The following is a 27,847-nucleotide window of genomic DNA, read 5'->3' on the forward strand; positions in this document are numbered from 1 at the left end:
TGGAGAAATAATCCTCTCCATAGACGAGAGGGGTTTTTTTACATGAGACAATGAGGTCATGGAGCATGGAACTGACCGCTGTCTCTGCTGGCCTCGCTTGCTGGTGAACAATCAAAACCTTTCTGAGTAGATGAAAGAGAACTTCAAAACCAGCCACATGTGTTGGGTGCCCTGTCACACCCGTGTGCTCTGTGCAACTGAGACCATTTGCGGTCCCACGTGGCAGTCCATTTCCCGCCACGCAATGGATCTTACAGCTTTGCTTTTTCTTTTTTTTTTTCTTTGTCAGTTGTGGGGCCTGAACTCTGGGCCTGGGTGCTGTCCCTCAGCTCTTCAGCTCAAGGCTAGCGCTCTACCACTTGAGCCATAGCGCCACTTCCAGCTTTTTCTGCTTATGTGGTGCTGAGGAATCGAACCCAGGGCCTCAGGCATGCAAGGCAAGCGCTCTACCACTGAGCCACCTTCCTATCCCACAGCTTTGCATTTTGAAACTCACTAACAGATCGAGACTGAAGGATGAAAACTAATGGGTCAACATATAGTATCCTGTAGTATCATAGAGGGTTGCATTTCAACTAACCACCACACTTCATCAATTCCTAAGTGTATTTGTTTCTCTGTTAACTTGAAAGGCTCTACGACCATATAAACCAACGCCATTTGCTACTCTTCTTTCCTCAGTCTGATGGGTTTAGGCAAGGAAAGAGACATCTAAATGAGCATAAAGTTACAAATAAATGAACATACACATAAATGAACATCTACAGGAGAGAATGATGGAAAGTAGAACCAGTCAAGATGCATTGTAAGTTTCATAAACTAATTTGTCGAATTGAAACTCCCCTGCAACAAGAAAAGAAAAATAAATAAATACATGAACATCAGCTCTACTGCCCTCATTTTACAGGAGAGGAAACTGAGACTCCAGAGTCAGCATTGCTGGGATTGAAATACATTTCAATGGAATTTCCATTTTATTCCACAGCCTCTTTCTGCTAACTCTAATGCTAGGGTTTCCATAAAATACACAGAAACTCTTTTCTCTACGTAATTTTGGGCTTACCATCCATATGAAATTAATTTATCAGTGCCTGAAAAATGTACTGAAAGATGTACTTTAAAAATGTACTGAAAGATAACAAAATAATGACTAGTGTCAGCTCAGCTTGGGATAATGACAGACGCTACCACAGCCAAAAGAGAAAGTGAAAAGACAGAATCTATGTCCTCATACTCAAGCCTCTATCCCAGAAACTTCCCATTTGGCTTTTGTTTATATTAAAAGTTAGCTATGTAAATGCCCTAAAGATGCTCAAAGTACTCATTCCAAATCCACCTTTATTTGGGGGGAGGTAGATATTTCTTTTGGAGTCTTTAGGAGTTTAAAGTTCAGAGATCTAAACAAGAGGAGTGGGCGGTATGTGAACAGCAATTTATTGACAGAAGTCACCAGTAAGTCACAAACATATACAAAGACACTCAATTTCACAAAAGGCAAATACAGGTTCAAAAACCCATCTCTTACTTTTCATCTTCCTCCTCTCTGAGAATGGTACTTTAACCTCAAAACATATTTGCTCCAACCATTAGGCAACCGAGAGAAACTATGTGTACACGGGTATTTTCAGTTTTTGTTGTTGCTATTGTTTGGGGTTTGTTTGCTTGCTTTTTGCCAGTCCTAGGGCTTGAACTCAGGGTCAGACGCTGTCCTGAGCTTTTCTGCTCAAGGCTATGACTGTAACTACTTTAGTCACAGAACCACTTCAGGCTTTTTGGTGATTAATTGGAGATTAGAGTCTCTTGGACTTTCCTGCCTCAGCTGGCTTCAAACCTCGATCCTCAGATCTCAGCCACCTGAGTAGCTCAGATTACAGGCAAGTTTCTCTTTCTTTAGTTCTTTCGATGTCTCATCTGTCTTTCTTTCTTTCTACCTATTGAATGGACTGTCACAAACACAAAATGATTTCAATTTAGGTACAAAAGGAAAAACTGCACTTGCAAGAACTTAAGACATAAAGCTTCGTATTTGTATATTCACAGGGAAAAGTGTAACCAGACAAGCAAGGCTATTAGAAATGGTTACAAGACAGAAGGGGAAAAAGGAAGAAATAATGATTTCTATTCTATATCATCTTCATTCTACATTGAATTTTTTTTTCTTTAAAAAAGGAGTCTTGGGGCTGGGAAGGTGGCTCAGTGGTAGAGTGATTGCCTCACATGCATGAGGCCCTGGGTTCGATTCCTCAGCACCACCTAAGCAGAAAAAAGCCAGAAATGGTGCTGGGGCTCAAGTGGTAGAGCGCTACTCTTGAGCTAAAGAGCTGAGGGACAGTGCCCAGGCCCGTGACTGACAAAAAAATAAAAATAAAATAAAATAATTAAAAAGGAATCTGAGCCAGGCACTGATGGCTCATGCCTGTAACTACCCAGGACACTGAGATCTAAGAATCACAGTTGAAAGCCAACCCAGGTAGGAAAATCCTAAGACTCTTTTCTCCAATTAGCCACCAAAAAGCTGGAAATGGAGCTGTAGCTCCAGATGCAGAGTGCCAGGCCTGAGCACAACAGTGCAGGTGCAGTGCCCAGGCCTGAGTTCAAGCCCCAGAAGTGGCGCATGCGCGTGCGCACGCACACACACACACACACATACACACACACACACACACACACACACACACACACACACACACACAGAATCAGACTATAAAGATATTCTAAACACACTGCTAAAAATTAAAGTTGAGATGGATGATTTGTTGTAATAAAGTTCTCTTCCTTGAACTTGAGAGCCATGTCCCAGCCAGGGTCCCACACAGGCCTGCCCAGCTCACAAACAAGCATGCGTCCATTCGTAGGACTGGCACTGGATTTGCTCCTTTGGCCTTAGACTAAAATTCCACTTCAGACAATAATGGATCTCGGCTGTGACTCATCTTCCTCTGTAGAACAATAAAGGTCCTGGAGCAGTGGGGGAAAAAACGACTTGAGTGACTAGTGCACAGAACTGTTTCAGATGGAGGCCAAAATCCTGGGGCAGGGGTAGGGCAGCCTCTGGGATTTGTCCACCAGACCCTCCGATGGCTCTCCCACCAAATCCTGCTTTTGCTAATGGTTAGAGAATAAGGAAGCACCTGGTGGCCTCCACACTGGGGTCAGAAAACCCAAGTGAAAACACAAAGCAGCCCAGGACCCGCCGCCTGCGCTCGCCTTTCAAGTAACGCCAGGAAGAAAACACTGAAAAGAGGCAGGGGAGAGCCACAGCTTCCGCTGCCGTATGCTTAAGCACCACAATGAACAGGAGGTTTGAGTCCCTATTTCTAGACTTTTAACCAGCAGGCCAAGCCCATTCCCAACTGCCCGCATTTGTATAATGATAACAATGTATTCCTTTTACGTAGCTGCGATTATGACGAGAGCTTTCAGAGAACTTGATAATGTGCCACATCATAAATCCTCACCAGGACACCTGGTCACAGAGGTGACAGCAGGAAAACCTCAGGACGCACAAGCCCAGCCCCATTCCCTGAAGAAGAGTTTGCTGGCAGGCTAACCATTCTTCTCACCCTCAAATTCCTTTGTTTCGAACAGGTCATTTCCTCTGGCCACCTGCTCCCGATTTCAGACTGCCATCCTCAGGCCTCGGGAGTTACATTTAGCCTGGTCTCCTACCCAGAAACTCATCTTCTCTATGAACATCAAGATCAGAAAATAAACTCTCCTGCCCCAAAACCTTTCTGCAGAGCAGACTCGCTGCCCCCTGGGGGTGCGGCAGCCCCATAAATGGCACAAGGGACCACATTCCTTCCTCTTTTCCTGTCCCCACTAGGGGTCAGAGGGTGGGGGTGGGGGGGAGACTTCTCACCTTCAGTGCCACGTGTCTAAATACTGACTAAATACATGAAGAAATTTAAAAAAATTATTCTCACACCTCAGTAACCCAGAGTTCTCCTAAACCTCCTGAGTGCCAACACAGGGGACACGGGCAAGTGAACTGCAAATTACGCCTCAGATTTTCTCCTTTCTGTGATTCCAAATAGCCCCACTTCTACCTTCACACACACACACACACACACACACACACACACACACACACACACACACACACATACACACACACCACACACCACACACCACACACACACAAACACACACCACACACAAACACACACACACACACACGCACACACCTCACACACACACCTCACACACAAACACACACACCTCACACCCAGCTCCTGATGAAACTCTTATTCCCAAATTTTAGAGGCAACATTGATCAAGATGTATTGTACTTGTAAACTGCATTGTTTAACTGAAACTCCTTTGTACAACTAAAGAGAAGGGGAAGGGGAAGAGGAAGAGGAAGAAGAAGAAGGGGAGGAGGAGGAAGAGGAGGGGGGAAGCAAGAGGAGGAGGAGGAGGAGGAAGAAGAGGAAGGAGAAGAAGAGAGGAAGAGGAGGGTAGAGGAGGGGAAGGAGGGAGAGGGGGGGAGAAGGGGGAGAGGAAGAGGGTACTCAGCCAGCCTTGCCTCACAAGTCACTAGTCCCTGACCTCATCCAAAGCTTCTTCCCCCAGGACAGCCAATGCTCCGCCCAGACCTCCTGCTGACCCAAGACCCAACTCACTTATTCCACAGCAGGTGCTGAGCAATGCCATCCTGCCAGGCACACAGTGGGGAACTGGGAAGCACTGGGTACTTCCTGACAGAATGGGGGACACAGAACATCCCCTCTGTGCCCCTCCACCACAGTGCCTTTGCATAGTTTTTGAAAGCCCCAAAGTGAAGCCTCACCCCAAGTATATCAGACCCCTGCTATGGGTCTCCAGTGATTCACAGGGTGACAGAGGTTGTGAATCTTCTAATCCATCTAAAAAGGAAATGCCAACAAAGACAGAGTTCCGGCAAGCAACGTGGATAAGTCAGGCCTCTTAGAAGTGATTTCCTGAGGCAAGGAAACCTCCAGACATAAATCATGCGGCCACCATTAGTAAATACTAATAAGTTAGTATATACTAGTAAATTAGTAAATATTCTAGAATGCCTCCAAATATGTTTTTTTCACATTTTCAACATTTTTTTAAACTTTGGCCTCCCTTGGTGAAAATATAATTGACAGTCAGTGAATATTTTATCATTAAATGTATCATCTTTACAGTTAATAAGATCACTAAAGAAATGTACACTACAAGCTGTATGTGGTAGCACACCACTGTAATCTCAGCCTCTGTGAGGATGAGTCATGAGGATCGAGAGAGTTTGAGGCCAGCTTGGGGTAGACAGCAATACAGACAGACAAAAAGTCAAAAAGAATTAAAAAAAAAAAAAAAGAAAGGAAGGGAAGGAAAGAAGGAAGAGAAAGGAGAGAGAAGAGAGGGAGAGAGTGGGAAAGACAGGAAGAGAGGAGGGAGACAGAGAGGATACGGGAAGAGGGAAAGAGGGAGAAGGGAGGGAAATCTACACTACAGAAACTGTATTTAAAAGCAAAAAAAAAAACAAAATTCAGCTCAGAAGCAAGAGAGAAGAAAAACTGCTGGGACCCAGATCCTTGGACTCTGAAGCCACAGACAAATTGTTTTTTTTTCTATTTTTGTTAAAAATAACATCCCTGAAAATATCTGTATTTTAAAAACATTTTTCTATTTTCCCAGAAACCTTTTGACTGGCCAGAGGGCAGGAAAGAATGCTATCTAAATAGACCAGAACTCAACCAGCACGGCACTTAAATATATTTAAAGCACTTGGCTACCCAGTTCACATGCTTACTATGTATAGGTCTGTCTGTTCTGTTCCTCTTGTTGTCTCCTGACTTCAACCCCATCGCTAACCCAGACCCCTAGAACTAAAAGTTTAAGGCTAAGACAGGTCGACTACAGACACTTCATGCCTGACAAAGAAAGAGGATTCAGGGAGCACCCACAATAATCTTAGAAAAGCCAGTGATACATCTGTTGCTTCTGTGCCTGGAGTTTGCATTCCTGTCCGTGGAAGGTTGTGTGACTTTCTGTGGGGACCACATAGCTATCAATAAAACAGCAAGGAGCCAGTGAAGAGAACCATCACACACTGATAACCAAACACACTTGGCCAAGAAGCCAGGCTCATGAAGGAAATTCAGCCAGCTCGTTTATTTTAGTTCATATTCATAGCTAGGAAGGAATACATGGAGAGAGAAAAGAGGGATTGCAAAAAGAAGGAATATAATGTTTTAAAACTCTAGGCAACCTAGAAGTTTTTCTATAGAGACAATATTCATCCACAGAGTGGATGGCCTGAAAATATACACATGAAACTGGTTTTTTTCTCAGAATATTCACAGGACCATTACAGGCAGACATTGTCCAACAAGATACAAATCTCTAAACCACTCAAGACAATAACAGCTAAGTCACTCCGGAAATAAACTCCAATCAGAAAAAAAGCTGCATGCCAACACGCTTGTATAACACTCTGCTTCTACAATCTTCCTGGACAAGCATGAGCAGAAATAAAACCCCTTGTTACATAGCAGCCCGAAATACAAATGGCCATTCTGTCCTCTATCACCTCTGAGTTGTAGTTCGTATAGTTTTAACAGGGCAATGTCTTGTCAAGCAGCAGGGTTACTAAAACACAAAAAGAGATGGGGCTGGGGAAGGGGGGAGAGGGAATCTATCAATATTCAACACCACAAAACCAGATGTGGTAGTACATGCCTGTAATCCCAGCAACCTGGGAAGCTCAAGCAGGAAGGTCCTGGGTGAAGACCAAGCTAGGCTACACAAAAAGATCCCGCCTGAAAAAAAAAAAAGAAAAAGGCAAGGAAACAGCACCACAGAGGACACTTGTTTCTCCACCTGGCAGGAAGCAATCAAACAACTTTGAAAATACTGAAGCTCATGCGTCACCAAGGTAAGGTTCCTTAGTGCTTGCTGTTTCAGAGAAGTTGATCACCAGCAAGTGGTCACTTACTGAAGAGCACCCTGCAGAGAGACAGAGCTGGTGTCCACTGCAGGGGGTTGAAGGTGGGGGGGGGAACTAACACCAGACATGGCACCCAGTAGAACAGGCCATCTGCACCCCCCCCCCAATCGCCTACAGCAGCTCTGTCACTAAAAACATGAGATTACCTTCACCAACATCCTCCTTTCTAATCAGCGCCGGCAAGGCGACAACCCTACCTGGTAATCGCTTACAGGGCTGGAGAGCCACCTGGCCTGGCCAAGCCAATCTGCACCTTTTCCAACGGACGGTGGCGGCCGGGCTGCTGTTCATGTCCTCACAAGGGAGAGGCAGAGGGAAGAGGAGGCGCAGGGCCTGGACAACAAAAGTGGCCTGCGCACTGCACACTGGGATGGCCTGCTTGTTTGGTGGCTTTTTATGTTTCCCATGAGAGGATCTGACTAAACCTAACCCAGTAAGTACCAGACAGGAAGTTACACTTCGCAGCTGGTGAAAACTCTTAAGGTGGGGTTTCTCTTTTTTGTTGTTGTTTTCCTGTACTATTTTGGTGGGACTCATTTTTTTTTTAATAGTTACAACTAAGGGGCCCTTGAATGCGCTAATCTACAGAAAGTTAATAAGTGTTCTTCCTCTCTCCAGTGTCAGGAGGAAGGGGACATTTCCGCCCCCTCCCCCAGTGTTGGTACAGCTAGGGTCATCCAACAGGGCATAGAGTTCAGTTACATATTAACTCTATTGCAAAGACTACCTTGGACTTATTATTTCACCTCAGTATCCATCCATATGTTGGAGGAATAAAACACAGACAGGATTTCTTCTTAATCCTTTAGAAAGGGTTACTATGGAGAAAAAAAAATAAACCACATAAAAGTTTAGACTCATATTTTCCATACTATTCTATTTAAGGTATTTGCTTTCTCTCTCCCTGTCCCTCTATCCCTCTGTCTCTCTGTCTCTCTCTGTCTCTGTCTCTGTCTGTCTGTCTGTCTGTCTGTCTGTCTGTCTGTCTGTCTGTCTGTCTCTCTCTCTCTCTCTCTCTCTCTCTCTCTCTCTCTCTCTCTCTCTCTCTCTCTCTCTCTCTCTCTCTCTCTGTCATTTGTGCACATGTGATCTACACACAGGAAAAAGTAAAGGAAATCTGTATTTGTACAATCTCACTTGCATTCTTACTCTTTATCTTCTTGGTTCCTGGTGTGAAACAGAGACTTTTTACTCAGTGCAAAGATTCTGAGGATATGGATTCCCAGGATTTGGAATAACAAGGCATCACTCTCCTGATACTGGCTGAGGTAGAGGAAAGAGAAGACTACAGACTAAAAGCTGTGTGAGTCTTGAAAAATGCTTTCTCAAGTGCCCACTACTAGCCCACTCTTGTAATCCTACCTGCTCAGGAGGCAGAGAGCTGAAGACCATAGTTCAAAGCCATTCCAGGCTAGAAAGTCCATAAGACAATTATCTTCCACTGACCACCAAAGAACTGGAAATGGAACTGTGGCTTAAATGGTAAAGTGAAAAGGCCTTGAGTGAAAGAGCTCAGGGACAGGACCCAGGCCCTGAGTTCAAGCCCCAGGACTGCTTTTAAGATACCTTATCCTCCAAGAATGGAAAAGGGAGGACAGTGACCTCACCTGTATCCCAGGTGTGTTGTGCAGAGATAAGAAGATGATGTCACATAGTCTAAGGCTAAAATGAGCAATGATCTTATTGCAAGACAATTCCCATACTACGCAAATAACCCACTTACGTTACACAATTCTATAATTATAAATATGTTTGCATTGCTGTGAAATCAACCTCACAATCAATTTTAGAGCCTTTCACCACCACCACCACCACCATACCCCCCAAAAAAACCATCCCTGCCCATCCCAACATCCATCCTACGTTCCCCAGCTCAACACAAGCCACTAAAACCTTCTTGTTTCCAAGAGATTTGTCTGTCGGGGACATTTCCTATAAATGAAATCATATAGTCTCTGGTCTTTTGTGTCTGGCTTCTTTCATTTTTAGCCCATTTTCAAGATTCCACATTGTAGCCAGGCATGGGTGGCTCACGCCTGTCATCCTAGCTACTCAGGAGGCTGAGATCTGAGGATGACAGTTCAAAGCCAGCTCAGGCAGGAAAGTCTATGAGACTCTTATCTCCAATACACCACCAGAAAACCGGAAGTGGTGCTGGGGCTCAAGTGGTAGAGCCTAGCCTTAAGCTAAAGAGCTGAGAGAAGAAGACCAGGCCCAGAGTTCAAGCCCCAGGACCGACCAAAAAAAACAAACAAAAAAAAAAAATTCCACACTGTAACAAGTATTTAGATTTCACTTCCATATAGTAGAATAAAACTCCATGTGCATAAATAAAACCAGATCACTGATTGATCAATTTGTGGAAATTTGAATTGTTCCCACCTTATGACAAACAGGAATACTTCTGGTATGACCATGTATATGTATTTTTATGCGGACAGATAGTTTCCATTTCTCTCGGAGATATACAAATCTCCAGGAGCAGATCCTTGGGTCTCATGTATCTCTAGGCTTAATTAACCTTCCAAAGAGCTGCCAGACTGTTTTCCAAAAGATCGGCACCATTTCACAATCCCACATCAGGGCTCTCGCACTCCAGTGTCTCCGTGTCCTCATCACCACTTGCCATTATCAATCTGTCCATCATAGGAGGTATGAAGTGATATGTCATTGCTTCACTGGTACTGCCTTGATGGTTAGCAAAGTAGAGTGTTTATCAGGAGCCCAAAATATCTTCAGTAACATAGGAAGAGCTAAACAGTCAAACTAGAGAGCAAGCACTGACACATGGTCTTGTCTACTCAGAACAGTACCCCATACAACATCCATATCATGCAATTAAGAACCTTACACATTTATGTGAAATACCTGGCATTTCTTTCACACCCTACCTTGGGGCTGCCTTTGATGTTTTAAAAGAAAGAGAATTCTAAGTGTAAATATGATATCTCAATCATCTCTAAACCTGTCTTTCTGTAAGGTCTTCCAAAACAGAAGTAACCTTTAGAACAAATTTTAGGGCAGCTGTGACATAAGGTTGAGAATTCCAAAGCTTTTGCATATTGTCAAGAGGAATAACAAGTGAGGATCTAGATCCAAACAGTAACTTCCCCTTCTCATTCCAAAGTGTGGTAGCCCACATCTGTAATCCTGGATATTCAGGGGGCTGAGATGAGGAGGATCACAGTTCAAGGTCAACCCTGGCATGATGAGATCTCCTATCTCAGCCAAGAAGAAGCTGGGCCTGTCTCCCAGCTATGTGGGAAGGGTTAATAGGGAGATCCCAAGGCAAAAGTGAGACCCCATGCAAAAACAAAAACAAAAAAGCAAAAAGAGCTGAGGTGTGGCTCAAGAGGTAGAGCTCTTGTACAGAGCAAGCACAAGAGCCCCCAGACCTGAAAATAATAATAATAATAATAATAATAATAATAATAATAGAAGATAGCAATCAAAAAATGTCTAGGAGATTATCATCTTATTTTTCTGTTCTGACCTTGTGTGAACAGATTTATTTATTTATTTCCTCTTTCCTTAGGTTTGTTTTGTTTTTTTCTTTTTGCCTGGTCCTGGAGCTTGAACTCAGGGCCTGGGCACTGTCCCTGAGACTCTTTTGCCCAAGGCTAGCACTCTACCACTTGAGCCACAGCTCCACTTCTGACTTTTTCTGTTTATGTGGTACTAAGGAATCAAATCCAGGGCTTCATGCATGCAAGGCAAGCACTCTACTACTAAGCCACAGTCACAGTACTCCTCTTTAGCATTTTAGGATCTAATTTTCAAGTTCTCTTTCTCCTACAAAAAAAAAAAAAAATCTGGCCAGGAACCAATGGCTCATACTTGTAATCCTAGCTACAGGGATCGCAGTTCAAAGCCAGCCCAGTAAAGTCTGTGACACTCTTATCTCCAGTGGTGCTATGGCTCAAATGGTAGAGCACTAACCTGGAGCAAAAGAAGCTCAAAGATAGCACCCATGCCCTGAGTTCAAGCCCTAAGACTGGCAAAAAAACAAAACAAAGCAAAACTATATGAAATATGTAACAGATACCAAAAGGCTCTTAACTTTAAAAACTAAAAATGTTCTTCTTTATTTCCCAATGGAAGGCTTCAGGCCTTGTAACATGTATTAATAATATGATTCATCCATCTTCGACAAAATTTTCCATTTCCCAAGGCTGCACTATGTAATTCATTGTTTTCGTTATTTCTTGGCATACAGCTGACTACGAAACTGGCTTTTGAACTTTCATATGTCAAGTAGAACTTTCCATTGTGGGAAATTTCTAAAACATTCCTATTAAGCTAAGTGGAAATGTCATCACAGCTGGAGAAAAAAGAAGGTCTGTATCAACTCTGTAACTTCCAAATCATCTTCTAGGCAGCAAAAGCAAGCCTCGAACACCCACCAAGTGCACAGCTTCGCTGGTATGTCTCTAAATCTTTGACCGTGAAGAAACTCAAAAGCTATCATCAGTTTAACCGAAAGTTATCTGAAGGTTCTAAAAATAATCCAACAGGAGGCCCTTTACAACTCACTTGCTCATGTCAGAACGCACTCGTCCCAGATTGGCTCCTCTGCTAGACTGCACCGTGGCCCTATTTCTAGCTCTTGTGAAATCAATAAACCATTCATGTTGCAAGTATCTGTCCAGGGTCGGCCCCTTCTTATTCAATCTGGTGTTGACAGCAGTAATCATATTCTGTACATACCACTGGGTCTTTTGTAAGTACAACTGGCTTCAAGCCTGGGTCTACTCTCATCAAAGGGGAAAGAAAGGAAGGCATGGAGTGGAGAGAGAAACACAGCACAAATTGGATGAAACTACAGGAAGTAGGATAGACATAAAAGGGAAGGAAAGGTTTGGGGAAACTAATCCTAGATCCTCAGGGAAAAGCCACGCCCCTCAGCTCAGCAGCAAGCCCAGACCAGCAGACCAGCCCTGATAGGTGCACATTGTCCTAATTCTTCTTGTTATCTGCAAACAATCTCAGCTTCAACCATCATATTAGAACTGTCAGTCCAAACTAATGAACCTGCACCTGACTCTGCAGAGACTCAGATAAGAGCAAGTGCCAAGCCACGCCCTCATACACCGGGGAAAACAAACGAAAGAACATTCTGGCACCTCTCCTGAACGCTGGACAACAATGGCTTCATTTTCTGACTCCCATAATAATGTGTGTTTAATCTGGAGCGGAAGGTTTTTCTCAAATCACAGAATGATAAATTGGTCTTACAATACAAATGAGGTCAGTTCTAAACAAGGAAAAAAAATTAGGGAGGAGGTGAAGACCCAACTTTGAAACTGGATTTGATTGGCTTTTTTGTTGTTTGTTTGCTTTCTAGTTTTGTTTTTGTTTTGTTTTGTTTTTGGCTTCAACTCTGCCGATGCCCTGTCCCTGAGCTTTCTGGCACCCAGTTTGATTTGCAATTTTAGAATCGCTATTCTCCAAGGAACCAAATTCCAGCTAACAGTCTCTACTTAAAAGTAATGTGAATGAGTCAGGGGTTGGTGGCTCACACCTGTAATCCTAGCCACCTATGAGGCTGAAGTCTGAGGATCATGGTTCAAAACCAGCAGGCTGGAAAGTCCCTGAGACTCTTTATCTCCAGTTAACCATCAAAAAGCTGGAAATGGAGCTATGGCTCAAGTGGCAGAGAGCTAGCCTAAAGCACAAAAGCTCAGAACCCAGACCAAGTTTGAGCCTGAGGACCAGCACAGGTACACAATACACACACACACACACACACACACACACACACACACACACATACACAGAGCTCTGTATACACACACACACACACACACACACACACACATACACAGAGCTCTGTACACACACACACACACACACACACACACACACACACACACACACACACACACACACACACACACAGAGCTCTGCTTCTGTGTGAATGAGTGAATGAGATACTGTCAGCATTAACCTTTATACCTCCAGGCTCAAACATTCTTTGCATCTGTGTTTTACCTGTCAGTCTTAAGTTGATCTCATGAAGTCAGGTCACAATCCTTGTCCCAAATGCTAGCCAGAGTGGGACCAAATCAAGACTCTTCCTTTTTAAGAAAAGGCATCCAGCATGAGTCCAGCGCAGCAAGACCTAGGAACCTAGGACAACCTCCCCAAACCAAAGGCACAGAGTTCTTTCTTCAGGTAAGCTGTTTCATGGAACAGTGAGCATTTCTATCAGCAAGGAATTTTGTCAATTCCCAACTGCCAAATCGTCACCAAATAAGTTCAGGACCAGCTCAGGTATAACCATCAAATGAATACACACAATGATTTGGGGGATTTCTGAACTCTTTTTGGTTATTTTCACCACAGATGAAGGATCAGAGAGCAGATTCTCCCTTTGTCTGATGTCTGGTGTCTTAGGTAAACTCATGTGCAACGTTCAGCCTGCCTACAGGTTCTTCATTCCTACAGAACTCCCTGCCTCCATCTTTGTTCAACACCTGCACCAGGCTTCCCATGTGAGGCTGGAATCTAATCTTCACCCTGTTCACAAGGCCCCCAAGCCCTGCAGTCCTGGCCGTCCATGTCTATTATCACTCCTGAAGAATGCAAACACTAGAAAGGTGGCATGCCCTCACCATTCCTAAGATCTAATTAACTCCTTTGAATATTTTCCCAGAGTAATGATCTCTAAGAATGCAGGCTTCCATCAGTACCTGGGGGGAGGAGGGGAGGGGTTCCAGGGCCCCGGGCAGACACCACAATCCACAGGTGCTCAACCTCTCATACATACAACACGAAATCACATTCTCACATCCTCCCATACATCTGAAGTCTTCTCTAAGTACTCAGAATTTTTATCACCATGTGAATATTCTTTAAGTAGGTTTACTATCTTATTTATGGAATATGGCAAGAAGAAATACCTATATCTGTCCAGTACAGATGGGATTTTTTTTTTTTGGTGCCAGTTTGGGGGCTTGAACTCAGGGCCTGGGCACTGTCCCCAAGCTTTTTTAATCCTCAAAAGTAATGCTCTACTATTAGAGCTACAGCTTCACTTCTGACTTTTTCGTAGTTAATTGGAGATAAGAGTCTCATAGACTTTTCTGCACAGGCTGGCTTTGAACGGTAATTCTCAGATCTCATCTTCCTGAGTAGCTAGGATCACAGGCCTGAACCATCAGCACCAGGAATTTTTTCACAAATTCTGATCCACTGCATCAAGTAACCATATGTTGGAGAACAGGGAGGGAAACAACTGTACAACTTCTCCAATACTCACAGAGCATGCCAGGATGTTTCATTTCTAGCTAACTAGGATTTTCCAATCAGGAGATACTACTTTGGTTCTTGATCACAATAAAGATTATTAACAAAATCTCATATGTTAACAAGAAAAAAATTCTCATATGATTTTAACAACTACTAAGAATACTCAATTACTATTGATAATTTAAAGGAAGCCAAGGAAAAAACTTTTTTTAAAAATAAGCAAACCCAAAAAAAGCTATGCAAACGATAGCATTTCATGGGCTGGATGATTTCTCATGAGATTATTTTTCCAAAGCATGAAGATATAAATAAAATCCAAAATTGTGCTTTTATATCCATAGTAATATACTATTAATAGAATCGAATGGCATTATCATCAACCAAGTTATATGAGAGAGTCAAATCTAAGTCCCCATCATCAAAAAGCTAAGAATTATCCCCAACCACATAGAGGCAAGTCTCCAAAGAAGACTTTAGGAAGCATGCCAAGAAAAGTAGGGCGATCATACTTGTTAGTTTTACTTTGCGATGGCAAAAACACTTGGAATGGTGAATTAAAAGGAGAATTCCTAGAAGTCGTATTTCAGGATTAAATTACAGCCTTCCCCACAATCATCTCTGGAAAGCTGTGTGGTAGCAGTGAGATTAAGAGGCAGCCAACCATCCCACCGAATCCCTTAATAAGAGGAGAAGAGGGGCAGTTCACACATGCGTGCATGTGCATGTCTGCTTCTCACACATGTGTGCATGTGCATGCATGTTTCTTGCAGGCAATATGGCTTCCAGACAAAATGCAACTGCCTGCCAGCCACGGAGGCCAGGCATGCGGGGTCTGACAGCAATCTGACCTAGACCAAGCCAGCATTACCTACCTGACGCCAAATGACATGCCATTTTGTTGGAGCAGAATTTGCTCTACCAAGATAGGGGTAGTCCCTCACACGTCTAACTGCTGAAGTCAGGGATCCCCCACAATGGCCAGTCCAGATGTTAAGCACCTCACTGTAGAAGGCAATGCCAGAGCTCTCCATAACATTACTTATGGAAGCTCAGCACCAGGGACTCATACTTGTAACTGGAGCTACTCAGGTCACTGAAATCTGGAGGGTTGAGATGCAAAGTCAGACTGGGCAGAAACAAAACCAGAAAAAGTTGAGCTGGAGTTACGGCTTAAGTGGTAAAAGGGCTAGCCAAGCAAGCACAAAGCCCTGAGTTCAAATTAAGGTACCAGGGGACAAAAATACATATAATACATATATACATATAATATATACATATAATATGTAATATAATACATATATACATATACATATAACATATGCATATACATGCATAAATATACACATGTACATACATATATACACATATATGTAGTTATTCAAAGAGAAAACAAAAGACATAAGTAAAACAACACATATACCAAAGCAAAGAAATAGGATTTTAAAAACACTATTTAAATACAAAAAGAGTAGATGGTTTTTCTAAATTGTTAGTACATTCTGGTTGTTATAAATCCATAACCAGCTGCAGACTATGGAGCAAAAGACAAGTGAATTTTCTGCAGGTACCTAGGCTGTCTTGAAAGGAACATTCCAGCTTCTATAGAGTACTATGACTTTCAAGCTTCATGGTAAGAGATGCAAGATGAGATGAGAGGAGGAGGTTGTTTTTAGCAACAATGAAATCAGGTGGGAGAAATAACCAAGGGGACTCCTGGGGTCCGGTGACAAAGAGGACTTTACCACCACCACACTTAGTCTCTTAGGCACCAGCAGTGGCCATCTCTACCTCCAAAATACAATCTCAACCACAGCCTGTCCTCCTCCTCCTCCTTCCTGGCGGCTGAGGATGCTCACGTCCCCAGGTGCTGGGCGCTGCTGTCACTCAGCTGGCCTGTGGCAGTGGTGGAGGCTGGCACCAGGGAACAATCATAGCAGCGGTGGAGCCTGGCACCGGAGTCCCACCATAGCAACTTCCCCCTCTGCATGGACACTTCCTGCTAGAAGTCCATGCCTGTCTGCCTCCCAACCCTGACCACAGGATTCTGTTCTTTTCTTGTGCCATGTCCTCATGCAAACTTGAGGATACGGGTCCTCCCAATGATGCAGGCACAACCACCTGCAAGTCACCTGTGGACCCAGCCTGCAGCAGCCAGCAAACAAAGATGGCCCTGTCCAATCGTAGGCCCGGCCACTCCCTTTTGTGTGTCATCTCCCTCCACTTGCCAATGAGCAAAAGCATGCATTTGTGACAACACAGGACAGAGAAAGGGAAGAAGTCAAGTGCAAACTGTGCAAAATTGACCCCAAAGAAGTCCTCCTACATGAAAAAGAGGTTCCAAGAAGTAGCCAGGTGAGGACTAGAGAATTCAAGCAAGAGTCAGCACACAAGTCATGAGCCTCAGCAACAGGCTCCGGTGCCCAGGGTCCAGGCAGGTACACTGGTGTGGTGTAAGCCAGTCACTACGTGACAGGTCCCCTGGGCACCCATTCCGTTCCACACATACAAAAGCAGAAAAGGCCAGTACCCCAGCCAGGAAACGACACAGCACCAAGTGCTATAGGAAGAGTACTGAGGCATTCACTGTATCATGGACCTTGGGAGTCAAGTTCAAGTACTGCCAGTCACAAACCAGCATCGCCAAAAGGAGAAAAAGGAGAGGCAGTGGCTAATTAAAGGTGGGAATGAGGCCTGCAGAGGTCACACACACACACACACACACACACACACACACACACACACACACACACACACACACACACACACACACACACACACACACACACACACACACAGCCTGTGATTACAGTGTTCCTGTGAGTCAGGACAAGGGAGGCAGAAGGAGGAGGGAGCTCAAAATCAAGGTCAGAAGGAAGAAACGAAGGAAAAATCACAGTGATAAGGCAACAGGGAAACCCCGCCCTTTCCTCCCAGGGCAGCCCCCACGGTGAGCAAGTCGCAAGTCACTCACTGGCAGGTTGCATGCAAGCAACCGGCACGCCTGCAGGTTGCTTTACGTGCCGTTTCCCACAAGGCTTGGTTCCCATGATGGCATTTTCTCCTGCAAGCCATGTCCAGGAGTGAATCTGTCCAGCTATAAGAGTATGAGCATGGCAAAAAGAACAAAGTGGGTTTTAAATTAGGGATGTTGGGCTCTAACAACTTCCTATTGGTGGGCCAATTCCGCAGAGGGTTGAACTCCTCATGTTCCTTTTTTTGGTCCTCAGTGGCCCTGTTCAGGATTCACTTTTAGAGATCTCTGGCCTTCATAGTCCTTGCAGAGTGATTTTGATTGATGCCTGTAATATTCTTACAAGTTAGACCCTGTCCAGATCTCTACTCTCACTGGAGAAATGAAGTTTCGGTACCTCCAGGAAAACAGTAAATTCATGCAGGGAGTGAGTGGCTTCCTCTCACTTCCGGGGTCCCAGCCCAACAGCCTCTGCTTCTGTGGGATCGTGTCAGGAGGGCAGGATCGTGTGTTTCTAAGGCAGCTCCCAGGCTGGAGCAGCAGCGCCTCTCCCACATGACGCTAGAGGTGTCCAAGTTATTTTTATGAAAGTAAATGATACTAGGCAGCACTTCCTCTTCCCCAGGCAGAGCCAAAAGTCTCACGATGTCAAGAAGAAAAACATGCGCGTCGCTAGCAATGTGGTTCCAGACAGCAGAGGCAGCAGCAACTGAAAGCCAGTGCCAACGCACGCCAGTCCCCAACCGGCCCAAGTACACACTGCAGACCAGAGACCCTGTAGACCTGAGGCTCTGGATGACAGGACAAACTGTGAGTCCATACCTCTGAGAGCAATACAATCACAGGCTGATGGGAGATGCTAACTCTCCGTACAAGTTATTAATCTGGCCACACACACACACACACACACACCGGAAAGAAGGAAATAAAAGTAAATGACTCGAGGTTCTGGATTTCATATGCAAAAAATATCCAGCAACAGGTGCAGGGTTCTGGTGAAATGGAGTCTCTCAAATTACCTTCCGCCTCTGCTGCAGAGAAACCTACTATTAGGTAGTGATGTCAGCAGAGCCGGCTAGCCACCGTGCTGGAGCCAGAGGCAATAAAAAAAAAAGTACACAGCAGACCAGAAAACATCTCTTTGCTGACATTTTACTTCTTTCACATAACCTTCTTTGAGAACATAACTAAAGTATTGATGGTCACACAATGGTTTTTTAATGCCTAGTTCCCCGTCTAGTATGTGAAAAGTAGACAATAAGTAATGAATGAAGAAGGGGTGGGGAGGGGCGGGGCGGGGCAGTCAAAAATTTCAATGTATGGCCTACCACACGTTAAGAACAGTGAGGGAAGGGGTGGGTTCCAGGGGTGGGGGAGAGTGTGGGAAAGGGTGACACTGAGCGAGACGCACTGTATTCATAAACTGCTCTGTCAAATGGCAATTCCTTTGTACAAGTACTTAAAAGATAATAAAAATATATCACCTAAAAATATGTAATGAAAGAAGCATGAAACCAACAGGTCAAACAGAAAATTCTCCTGACAAATAAAGACAAGTAAAACTGCACCTTCAAGGTATTATATAAGCATAATTTTTCCCATTTCTCCAAGAAAAGAACAAAAGGTTGGGTCAAATGCCAAGGGCAAAGAAACACAGTGAAGAAGAGGGTCAGAAGCCTACTCAGCCATCCCTTCACATTAGCAGATCCACACAGAGAATTCTCACCAGAACAGGACAAAATGGGAAACAATCACAATCGCGTAAGTGGCCCACCCACAGACTGTCCTCCCCTCACCAGGCCTAGCCACACAAGAAGCGGGGTGGGCAACAGACCACAGTCAAAAATTCTCCATCCACCATGACTGAATTCTCCACCTACCACGTTCCATCCACCATGACCAAAGATTTTAACAAAAACAATTTTGTTGTACAATCTTAACCCACCTGATAAAAAATGGTCAGCTTGGAATATGTATAAGAAATAGCTAGGAAATATGTAACATATATTTTTTTAAGTATGAGTACGGATAAGAGTCATAGAAATGACACCATTTTCGAGCTACAAGAACAGATGCCAAGTACTAGTGACTCAGGCCTGCAATACTGGCTAATACTCAGGAGGCTAAGGATCACCACTGAAAGCCACCCCAGGCAAGAAAGGACTCCAGACAGTAAAGACCGTGAGATGCTTATCTCCCAATAATTAGCAAAATGCCAAAAGTAAGCTGTGGCTCAAGTGGTAGAGTACCAGCCTTGAGCAAAAATCTACGGGACAGCACCTAGGCCCTTGAGTTCAAACCCCAATCTCAGTACAAAAATTAGGAAAGAAAATTAAAGAAGGAACTGAGTATGGTGACACATGCCTATAATCCCCGCACAAAGAATCCTAAAGTGCATAAAGTAACACCAGCCTAGACTACATAGTGACTTTAAGGCCAAAATGGGCCACATGGTGAGACCCTGTATTAAACGAATAAAATCTGACAAAATTGACCACCTACATGAAGGTCTGCCACTTGAATCCTATGCTGAATAAAAAGAATGTCAAGCTGAGGATGGAGCTCAGGGGTAGAGTTCTAACAGGTATGAGACCCTACTTTCTATCCCCATCGGCTCAAAAGAAGAAATCTTATCAGTGTGAGAACATCACTGATTATATAATGAAAATGGTTTAAATGGGTTAGAAACAGTATCATTAATTATAGGAATAAGTACTCAGAGACAGATAAGAATAAATCATCAGTCAGGTGCCAGTGGCTCATACCCATAATCCTAGCTGCTCAGGTTTGAAGCCAGCTTAGGCAGAAAAGTCCTGGAGACACAATCTCCAATTAAGCAGCAAAATGCTGGACTGAAAGCATGGCTCAAGTGGTAGAGAGCACCAGCCATGAGCAAGAAAGTAAAGGTAAAGGCATGAGTCCTTGAGTTCAAGCTCCAGTACCAACATACACACAAAGTAATAAGTATAAAATTACTGTAAAGAATGACTTACATAATTTTCTTTAAACTGATTAATTCCCCTTTTGTTCAGAACTCAAGTATTCTAAGTAGGATTTTTCCCTTATATACTAAATTTTTTAAATCCTTAGCTTTCCCCCCACACACAATTTACTACTTCCAAAATCCAAAATAACTCCCTGGAGAAAATACCCAAGGTCTCAAATAAAATTCTTAGCTGAGATGCTAGGTATGAATCACCTCAGACTTCAAGAAATACCCAGAAATAATCAGTGACATTACTAGTGCCTTTCCTTTCCAGGAGGTACTAGGGGTTGAATCTGGAGCCTCAAGTTTGCAAGGAAAGGGTGCTCTACAGCTGGGCCATGCTGCCAGCAGGACAAGTTCTTTTTCGAGTGATATCTCTTCATGTCCTCCCCAGGGATCCAGAGCACCCCAAACAAGGCACAATAGACACATTACAGGGGGAAGGCCATCTTGTACCTGCTTTGTTTCAGAGACCTATCAACACTGAAATAAACAAACAGGAAAACAAAGCAATTAGCAAGCCGGGCACTGGTGGCTCACACCTGTAATCTTAGCTACTCAGGAGGCTGAGATCTGAGGAACATGGTTCAAAGCCAGCCAGGACAGGAAAGGCCATGAGACTCTTATCTCCAATAAACCACCAGAAAACTGGAAGCAGCGCTGTGGCTCAAGCAATAGAGTGCTTGCCTTGAGCTGAAGAGCACAGGGACAGCGCCTGAGCCCACAGTTCAAGCCCCACCACCACCAACAGCAAAAAAAAAAGCAATTAGCAAACAGGCAGACTGGGTGGGGGATGGGAAGATGAGTGCTGTAGGAGATAGGTCAGGTCAGGCTCCCCCATGGAAGCACAATTTACCCAATACCCAAACGCAGACAGAGGAAAAACTAGGCATGGACTGGGCCCAGCATCACAGGCAAAGGAAAGACTCTAGGCAAGTGTGTCCTGGAGCTCCAGGGTGGCCCAGTGTGGCTGGATGGAGCAACTAGCCATGTGATTCCCGCTCACCCTGTGACTCACTGAATATCCGCCTTGACATACATTCACCCCTCAGCCTGGAATTCTTTCCTTCCACAGCTTTCAATGCCACCTCCAAGAAACATTCACTGATCGTCCCTGCAAGTGCAATACTCCAGGACGAAATCCTCCCGAATGCCTGATTCCCTGGCACCAAGGATGTGTCCCCAGCCTGCTTCTTGAGCACACGGTGCTGGGTCTTTGCCTTCCTCAGCCTGTATGAGCCTGTATGCTGGGTCTGTTTCCCCCAAATCCTGGCACCAGCACAGCTGGAATAAATGACAAGCGTGAGAAAGAACAAGCCCAGAGGGACACAGACGAATCAAATGGGCACAGGAGCAATCCTTCGTGACTCAGTTGTTGGAAATTTGGAACACCACTTCGGCCACAGCCCCTCTACTCAGTTACAATGTGGAGGAGAGGCTAGACGATTTCTATCCCCCATGTGGCTTTCGTACAACAGACATTTCTGGGCAGATCCTCTATCAGAGGGAAGCGGGGAAAGAGGCTCACAGCAAATCATGAGACACTGCACTCCAGTCATTCATATTTCATAGTCAGGCAACAAATGCCAGCCAGGCCCTGTGAAAGTTTCTAGTGCGGACTGGCAATGGTCCTGACTAGGCTGCAAAAGCCTTAGCCAGCGGTGAATCATGGTTCCAGAATGTTCTCAGTGTTTGACATTGTCAAATTCTTTATGTGCAGCTAACATAGTTCACGCTATTCAGAAAAATTTTAAAAAAAAATTCCAGGTCCCTCTGAGGACCTATGTTTCAGAATCTGCTGTTCAGTCATGTTTCACCCTAGTTGTTGGCTGACTGAAGTCAGTCTGGCCTCCTGTGGTGCAGGAACGGCTCAGTAACCACCACCACATTCTGGGCGAGTCTCTTTTACCTGCCTGTGGCTCCTGGCTGGCTCCATCTGGGAACTCGGATCTCACCTCCATGTCGGGCGGCTCAGCACGTCCTCCCGATGAGCTTCAGGTTCCCAAACAAGCAGTGCACATTTCCTACGGCCACACAGATGCACCTCGTGCTGGAGAAGGTGCCGTGCGGAAAATCACGTTGAAAACACAGAGCCCGACTCGATGGGAACCCAGGAGAGATGAGTCCCTCCCAACTGCCCCAACCAGAATGGTCGCATTCCTGCTGTGAGCAGGGCCCAATCTGCTGTGTGACTCCTGAGCCTCCGCCAGAGCCTGTCGCCTTCCAATCAAACCCGGCGACCGTCCGCATCTGCCCAGGACAGCAAGAGGCCTGCACCTCTCAAACACCTCCAGACTGAGGAGAAAGCCAAGCGCCTCCCTCCACTCTCCTTTGGTGTTTTTTTTTTTCCATTTCAGCCAGAGGAGAATTTGAGCCAGCACACAGGGTTGAAAATTTAAGGATTTAAAAAAAAAAAAAAATTTCCAAGTCTTGCAAGAGAGCTTGTTCTTACAAACTTTTCCATCAGGTTTTTCAAGTCTGTGTATTCCCAGGGAATCCCTAGAACTTTCAGGAAGCCATCCATTAATGAAGTAAATAATACATGTCCTCAAACGTCAGGATTAGAAATATTAGTGAGTGAAGTGCCAACTGCATCTTTCTGCCAGTCTTAGCTCACCACACACACACACACACACACACACACACACACACACACACACACACACACACACTCATTAGCCTCCTGCAGATTTTCCTGAACAAACCTGGCTCCTTAAGGAAGGAAAGAAGCCCTTCTGACCACACCCTCTCCTATCAGACCATGAAGTTATGCCATGATTCACACTCACAGCAGGTCTCAATGTTTACCCCTTAGGCAATTGTTAGGATTGGTCCACGCATATAAGAGGACAGACACCACGAAGTTGTACTGTGCTGATGAGGCTCAGAACAGACTCCTCACCAAACAGTTATTTCCACTTAAAATGCTCATCTCTATTCTAGCATTCTTCAGAAGATCATGCTGCCTGGAACTCATGAATATGTACTTGAAACTATTTTCTTGATTACAAGGAAGAAGATCTGAGAACTTAGGAAAAACAAATTTTTTCACCAACTGAAATTGGTGTCCCCCTTCAGTGTGAAGGTAGATGACAAATACAGTATTAAGCAAGATACCGATGGCATATGTCTGTCATCCTAGCTACTACAGAAAGCAGAAAATAGGTGGATCATAGCCCAGACACATAGCCAGACTCAATCTCAAAAGTAACCCAGGCAGGAATGGATGGGTGGGTGGAATGGACGGAGAGAGAGAGTGATGGAGGGGGAGGAGGGAGAGATGGAAGGATGAGTGGATGAATAGAGATGGAACGAAGAATGGATGGGTGGTAGAAGGATGGTAGATGGGTGGATGGATAGATGGAAGGGTGGGTGGATGGATGGATAGGTGGATAGATGGCTGGATAAGTGGGTAGATGGATGCACCAATGGATGGATGGATGATTTGTTCACCTAGTCCGTATTTGTTGAAGCCCCACCCCCTCCCCGCCCCCAGGCTCTGGAGATTAAGGAATTACCACACATGGCTACTGCTCCCAAAGAATGATCCCTGAAGGGTACAGTTGATCATCAGTCAGCACACAGACACTCATGAGATGGGAGCCATGGGGAAGGCAAAGAAGCTGAGATGGAGACCACTTCAGCCAGGCTTTGGGTCCTGAAGTCTACGAAGCCCTGACTCTAATGACATTCATCTTCCTTTGTCTTTGCCTTACATAGGAAAGAAGTTAATGCTCAAACCTCTGGGCTCCAGACCTCTACACTGTCCTACTCAAATCTCCACCAGCAAGCCTCCTGAGGTCCTACCCAAGGCAACAAAAAGAAAAAGAAAAAGTAGCCCATGCAAAAAAGAGCGGAAGGCATGCCTCAGTGGCAGACCACCAACGCCTAACAAGTATGACACCCTGAGGTCAGGCCCCAGTATTAAAACTACCTTTCAGTGCATTGCTCACAAAAGCCATTTTCACCACTGGTTATAGCAGACACCCTGGAAAATTTTTGATCTGGCTCCTCACTTTTCAGAGCAGTAAAGAAGCCAGAGATAAGAAAGTTTATTTCTGAAGGCAATAACAAAGTGCAAGTGTTATGCATCACAGACTTTGACTATTTGATAACTATCTGTCAATATAACTGGTGTCCTTTATAGCACATATATTTCATCTTGGGCATCTAAAAATAGTTGTGTGGATTCATTAAAGTCCTAAGAGAATCCATGATCAGAATAAAGAATTATAAACCTAAATCAAGCCAGGAACTAGTGGTGCACACTTGTAAACCTAGCTACTCATGAAACTGAGATCTGAGGATTGAGGTTCAAAGCCAGCCAAGGCAGGAAAATCTATGAGATTCTTTTTTTTTCTTTTTTTCTTTTTTTGGCCGGTTGTGGGGCCTGAACTCTGGGCCTGGGCGCTGTCCCTCAGCTCTTCAGCTCAAGGCTAGCGCTCTACCACTTGAGCCACAGCACTGCTTTCAGCTTTTTCTGCTTATGTGGTGCTGAAGAATGGAACCCAGGGCCTCATGCATGCGAGGCAAGCACTCTACCACTGAGGCATGAGATTCTTACCTGCAATTAACCACCAAAAGGCCAGAAGTAGAGTTGGGGCTCAAGTGGTAGAGCACCAGCCTTAAGGGGTAAATAGCTCAAGGAGAGCATCCTGGCCCTGAGTTCAAGCCCTGGAATCAGAATAACTAACTAATAAATAAATAGATCAGTAGATTAAACACATGTATGTCACTGTTGTGAGTTATAAATACTAGATGCTTCCAGAAAACTTGCATGTTGCTCCTCCTGGATTGAACATAATTTCACTCACTGTGAAAAAGTCTTTTTTCCTAAAAAAAAGTAAGCTCATCACTGAGATTTGTAAAGCAAGGCTATCAGACAAGAAGAGCTAACAAAACCTATTTCATTTCTGTTTCTACCTGGGAACTTCTAAGCTGCAGCCAGATAAATGGAAAGCCACCTGTTCTTATATCTACAGCAACTGTCTCTGAGTATCCGCACGTACCCAGCAGGGGGAATCACAGAACCGTGAGCCCTACGAGGGCAAGTTGCTGTCTTCAGCCAGCCACTGATGCCTAGAACACTCCAATACAACAGGAGCACTCCAAGAGAAGGGAGGGGCCAGGCGTGGCTAGCTACATCACTGGGCCCCACCCCAGAAGACACCAAATTTCCAGGACATGTTATGGAATGTTCTAGAAGAGCAAATGCCCAGCACTTCCCTTAAATGAAGTTACTACAGATTCTGGCGAGTTTCTCTTACCAGCTCCAGTTCCATTTGGTGACTTTCTCCCTTGTTCCTGCCAAAGAACCAAAAAGACACCACAACAGGGAAGGAAATAGGAAATGATCCTTCCTCCTCCTCCTCCTCTTCTTCCTCCTCCCCCTCCTGCTTCTCCCTCTCCCCCACCCCATACCCTCTTCTTCTTTTCCTGTGCCTTCAACTTATATTCCTAGTGCAAGGTTGGCCTGGTCAGCCTGTTTTACTTTCTAGGAGTATGTTGCATGTTCTCTGTAGTATTATCAAACCCTTCTGTAGCTTGATACTCTGGCCATCTGAGTGAAACGAGTTAATCTGGGGAAAACCAATTTCCCCAACTTTGCCTTAAGATAAGGCAAAGGAACTAGGTGAGTCCCCTCCAGCATCTGGTAGTTCTACAGCACTGAGGGCAGCTCCAGCATCAGAACACACATGCATTTACACCTGACAGGAAGAGCAGGAGGCCACTCCCTCCCCAAAGTGCTCAGCACAGAAAATGCTGGAAAGATGGCTGGAGGCATGACCTAGCAGTTAAAAGAGTGTGCAACCTTGAGTTCCCACCCAATACCCACCTGAGAAAAAATATTTAATATTCTTTTTTTAAAAAGAAGAAAATACTAGGAAGAAGCCACTTCAGCTATAAAGCCTGCTCATGAGGAATTCTCCGTTCTAGAAAATACCAGAGGTTTGCAATGTCAAGCAGAACACACAGGCATCATCATCAACTACATGGAAAACACTGGGCTGTCATGGGAGAGACTCTCAGTGGAATAACTTCAGTATTTACAATCCACATGCACAGCGTGATGATCTAGATGACTTCAAAGACCACCGAGACTGCAGTGCCTGGCAGGAGGGTCGGAAAAATGTGAGGAAAACCTAGTAAGAAATCAGTGCTGGCACCAGGGCTGGTGGCTCACACCTGTAATCCAAGCTACTCAAGAGGCTGAGATCTGAGAATTGCATTTCCAAGTCAGCCGGGGGAAGGAAAGGCCTTGAGACTCTTTATCTTCAATTACCCACCAGAAAACCGGAAGTGGAGCTGCCGTGCAAAGTGGTAGAGTGCCAGCCTTGTAGGAATGAACTCAAAGACAGCGTCCAGGCCCTGAGTTCAAGCCCCATGATCAGCAAAATAAAAAAAAAACATTTTTATTAAAAAAGAAGAAATCAATGCTGGAGAAAGCTACAGGAAAATATCAAAGGGCTCATATTATTCTCTACTACTAAAAACCAAGTTGAACATGATTTCTAAGGTAAATGTCTCATGACATATTTCTCTGGTTTTAGACAAGTCATAAGTGCACCATTTGTTTTCAATCTAGGAAGATGAAACTGCAATCAGACCCAGTCCGCGTCCTCCTCTGAGAGGGTGGTTTCCTCATCGCCAGCTTCTTCATCTCTAAACAGTGACACTTTGCGTCTGGAATGTTCTCCAAGGCCCGGTGTTAAACCTTATTCCCTAGACTGGGGCTGCTGAGAAGGGCGGGAAGCTTTTGGAGGTGGTCCAGCGGAGGGAGGGTGGGGTGTCTTCTGCCCTTGAAGGGACTGTGTGACCCTGTCTCCCCCGACCTCTCCACTGCTGGGCAGCCATGAGCCGAATGCTGCCTCACCACAGGCCCAAAAGCAGCCTCAGCCTAAAACTTCCAAAAAAAAACCAAACAACTCTTCCTTTTTCATTCCCCTTGCAATACTGAGATCTGAACACAGGGCCTCGGGCTCGCTAGGCAAGCACTCTACCACTCAAACCACACCTCCAATCATTTTGTTGTGCTTGTTCCGTTTTTTGAGTTGGAGTCTGGCTCATTTTGTCAGATCTGGCCTGGAACTTTCTGATCCTCCTACCTCCACCTCCCAAGTAGCTGGGATTACAGGCATGCACCACCAAACCCAGGCTTACCTCTTTGTCATCGGTATCATCAAGAGTATCTTTTACACAACGCCAACACAACTACTCTTATCCTGCTTCTCCTTAAAATAAGTGGTCATTAAGGATTTACCTCTCTGGTAATCCACACATCCAGCCGTGACTGATTTTCACCTCTGACATCATAGTTTTAATTTCTAAGATCTCGTTCCTCTCAGGATCTTCCTTTTGATCTAAGTGTGTTCTTGTTTCAGAGATGTAACTATTTCCAAGCTTTTCTGGGGATTAAGGGGATGTGTCCCATCTCTCGGTTTCCCTCAGGTATGTTTGGCTGTGCACAGCTTTAATGAGGAAGGCTTTCTTCAAACCTCTGCTGAATCCTAGCACCTTGAGTACTTCAACCTCAAGCACTTGTTTGGGGAGGGGGTGGGGTGGGAGGCTGGGTGTCAAATGGGCTCAGAAGAGAAGGATCGGTTTATATCCCGGAACCATACTGCACTGTCCACCCAAGCAGAGTTTAACTGGGGATTGACACACGGCTTCAGGAATC

The 27,847-nt window shown here is 44.7% G+C and overlaps 1 protein-coding gene across 7 annotated transcripts in view; it reads right to left on the bottom strand.

Annotated features, from left to right (window-relative positions):
* The window catches only part of Utrn (utrophin), a 427,285-nt gene that overhangs the window by 368,884 nt on the left and 30,554 nt on the right, over positions 1 to 27,847 (bottom strand). For 2 of the 7 annotated variants that reach the window (XM_070010727.1, XM_070010723.1), the window contains exon 1: positions 7,159 to 7,303. The exons of 4 other annotated variants lie outside the window; for them this stretch is intronic. In XM_070010727.1, the coding sequence (XP_069866828.1) occupies positions 7,159 to 7,252 (94 nt within the window). In that variant the 5' untranslated portion in view covers positions 7,253 to 7,303. Of the gene's footprint in view, positions 1 to 7,158; positions 7,304 to 22,078; positions 22,209 to 27,847 lie in introns of those variants that run through there. One more of the 7 variants, XM_070010728.1, reaches the window with a different exon arrangement.

Source organism: Dipodomys merriami, unplaced genomic scaffold (assembly GCF_024711535.1).
Source record: "Dipodomys merriami isolate MVZ:Mamm:240054 unplaced genomic scaffold, mDipMer1.0.p SCAF_8, whole genome shotgun sequence".
In the NCBI taxonomy this organism is placed as follows: Eukaryota; Metazoa; Chordata; class Mammalia; order Rodentia; family Heteromyidae; genus Dipodomys; species Dipodomys merriami.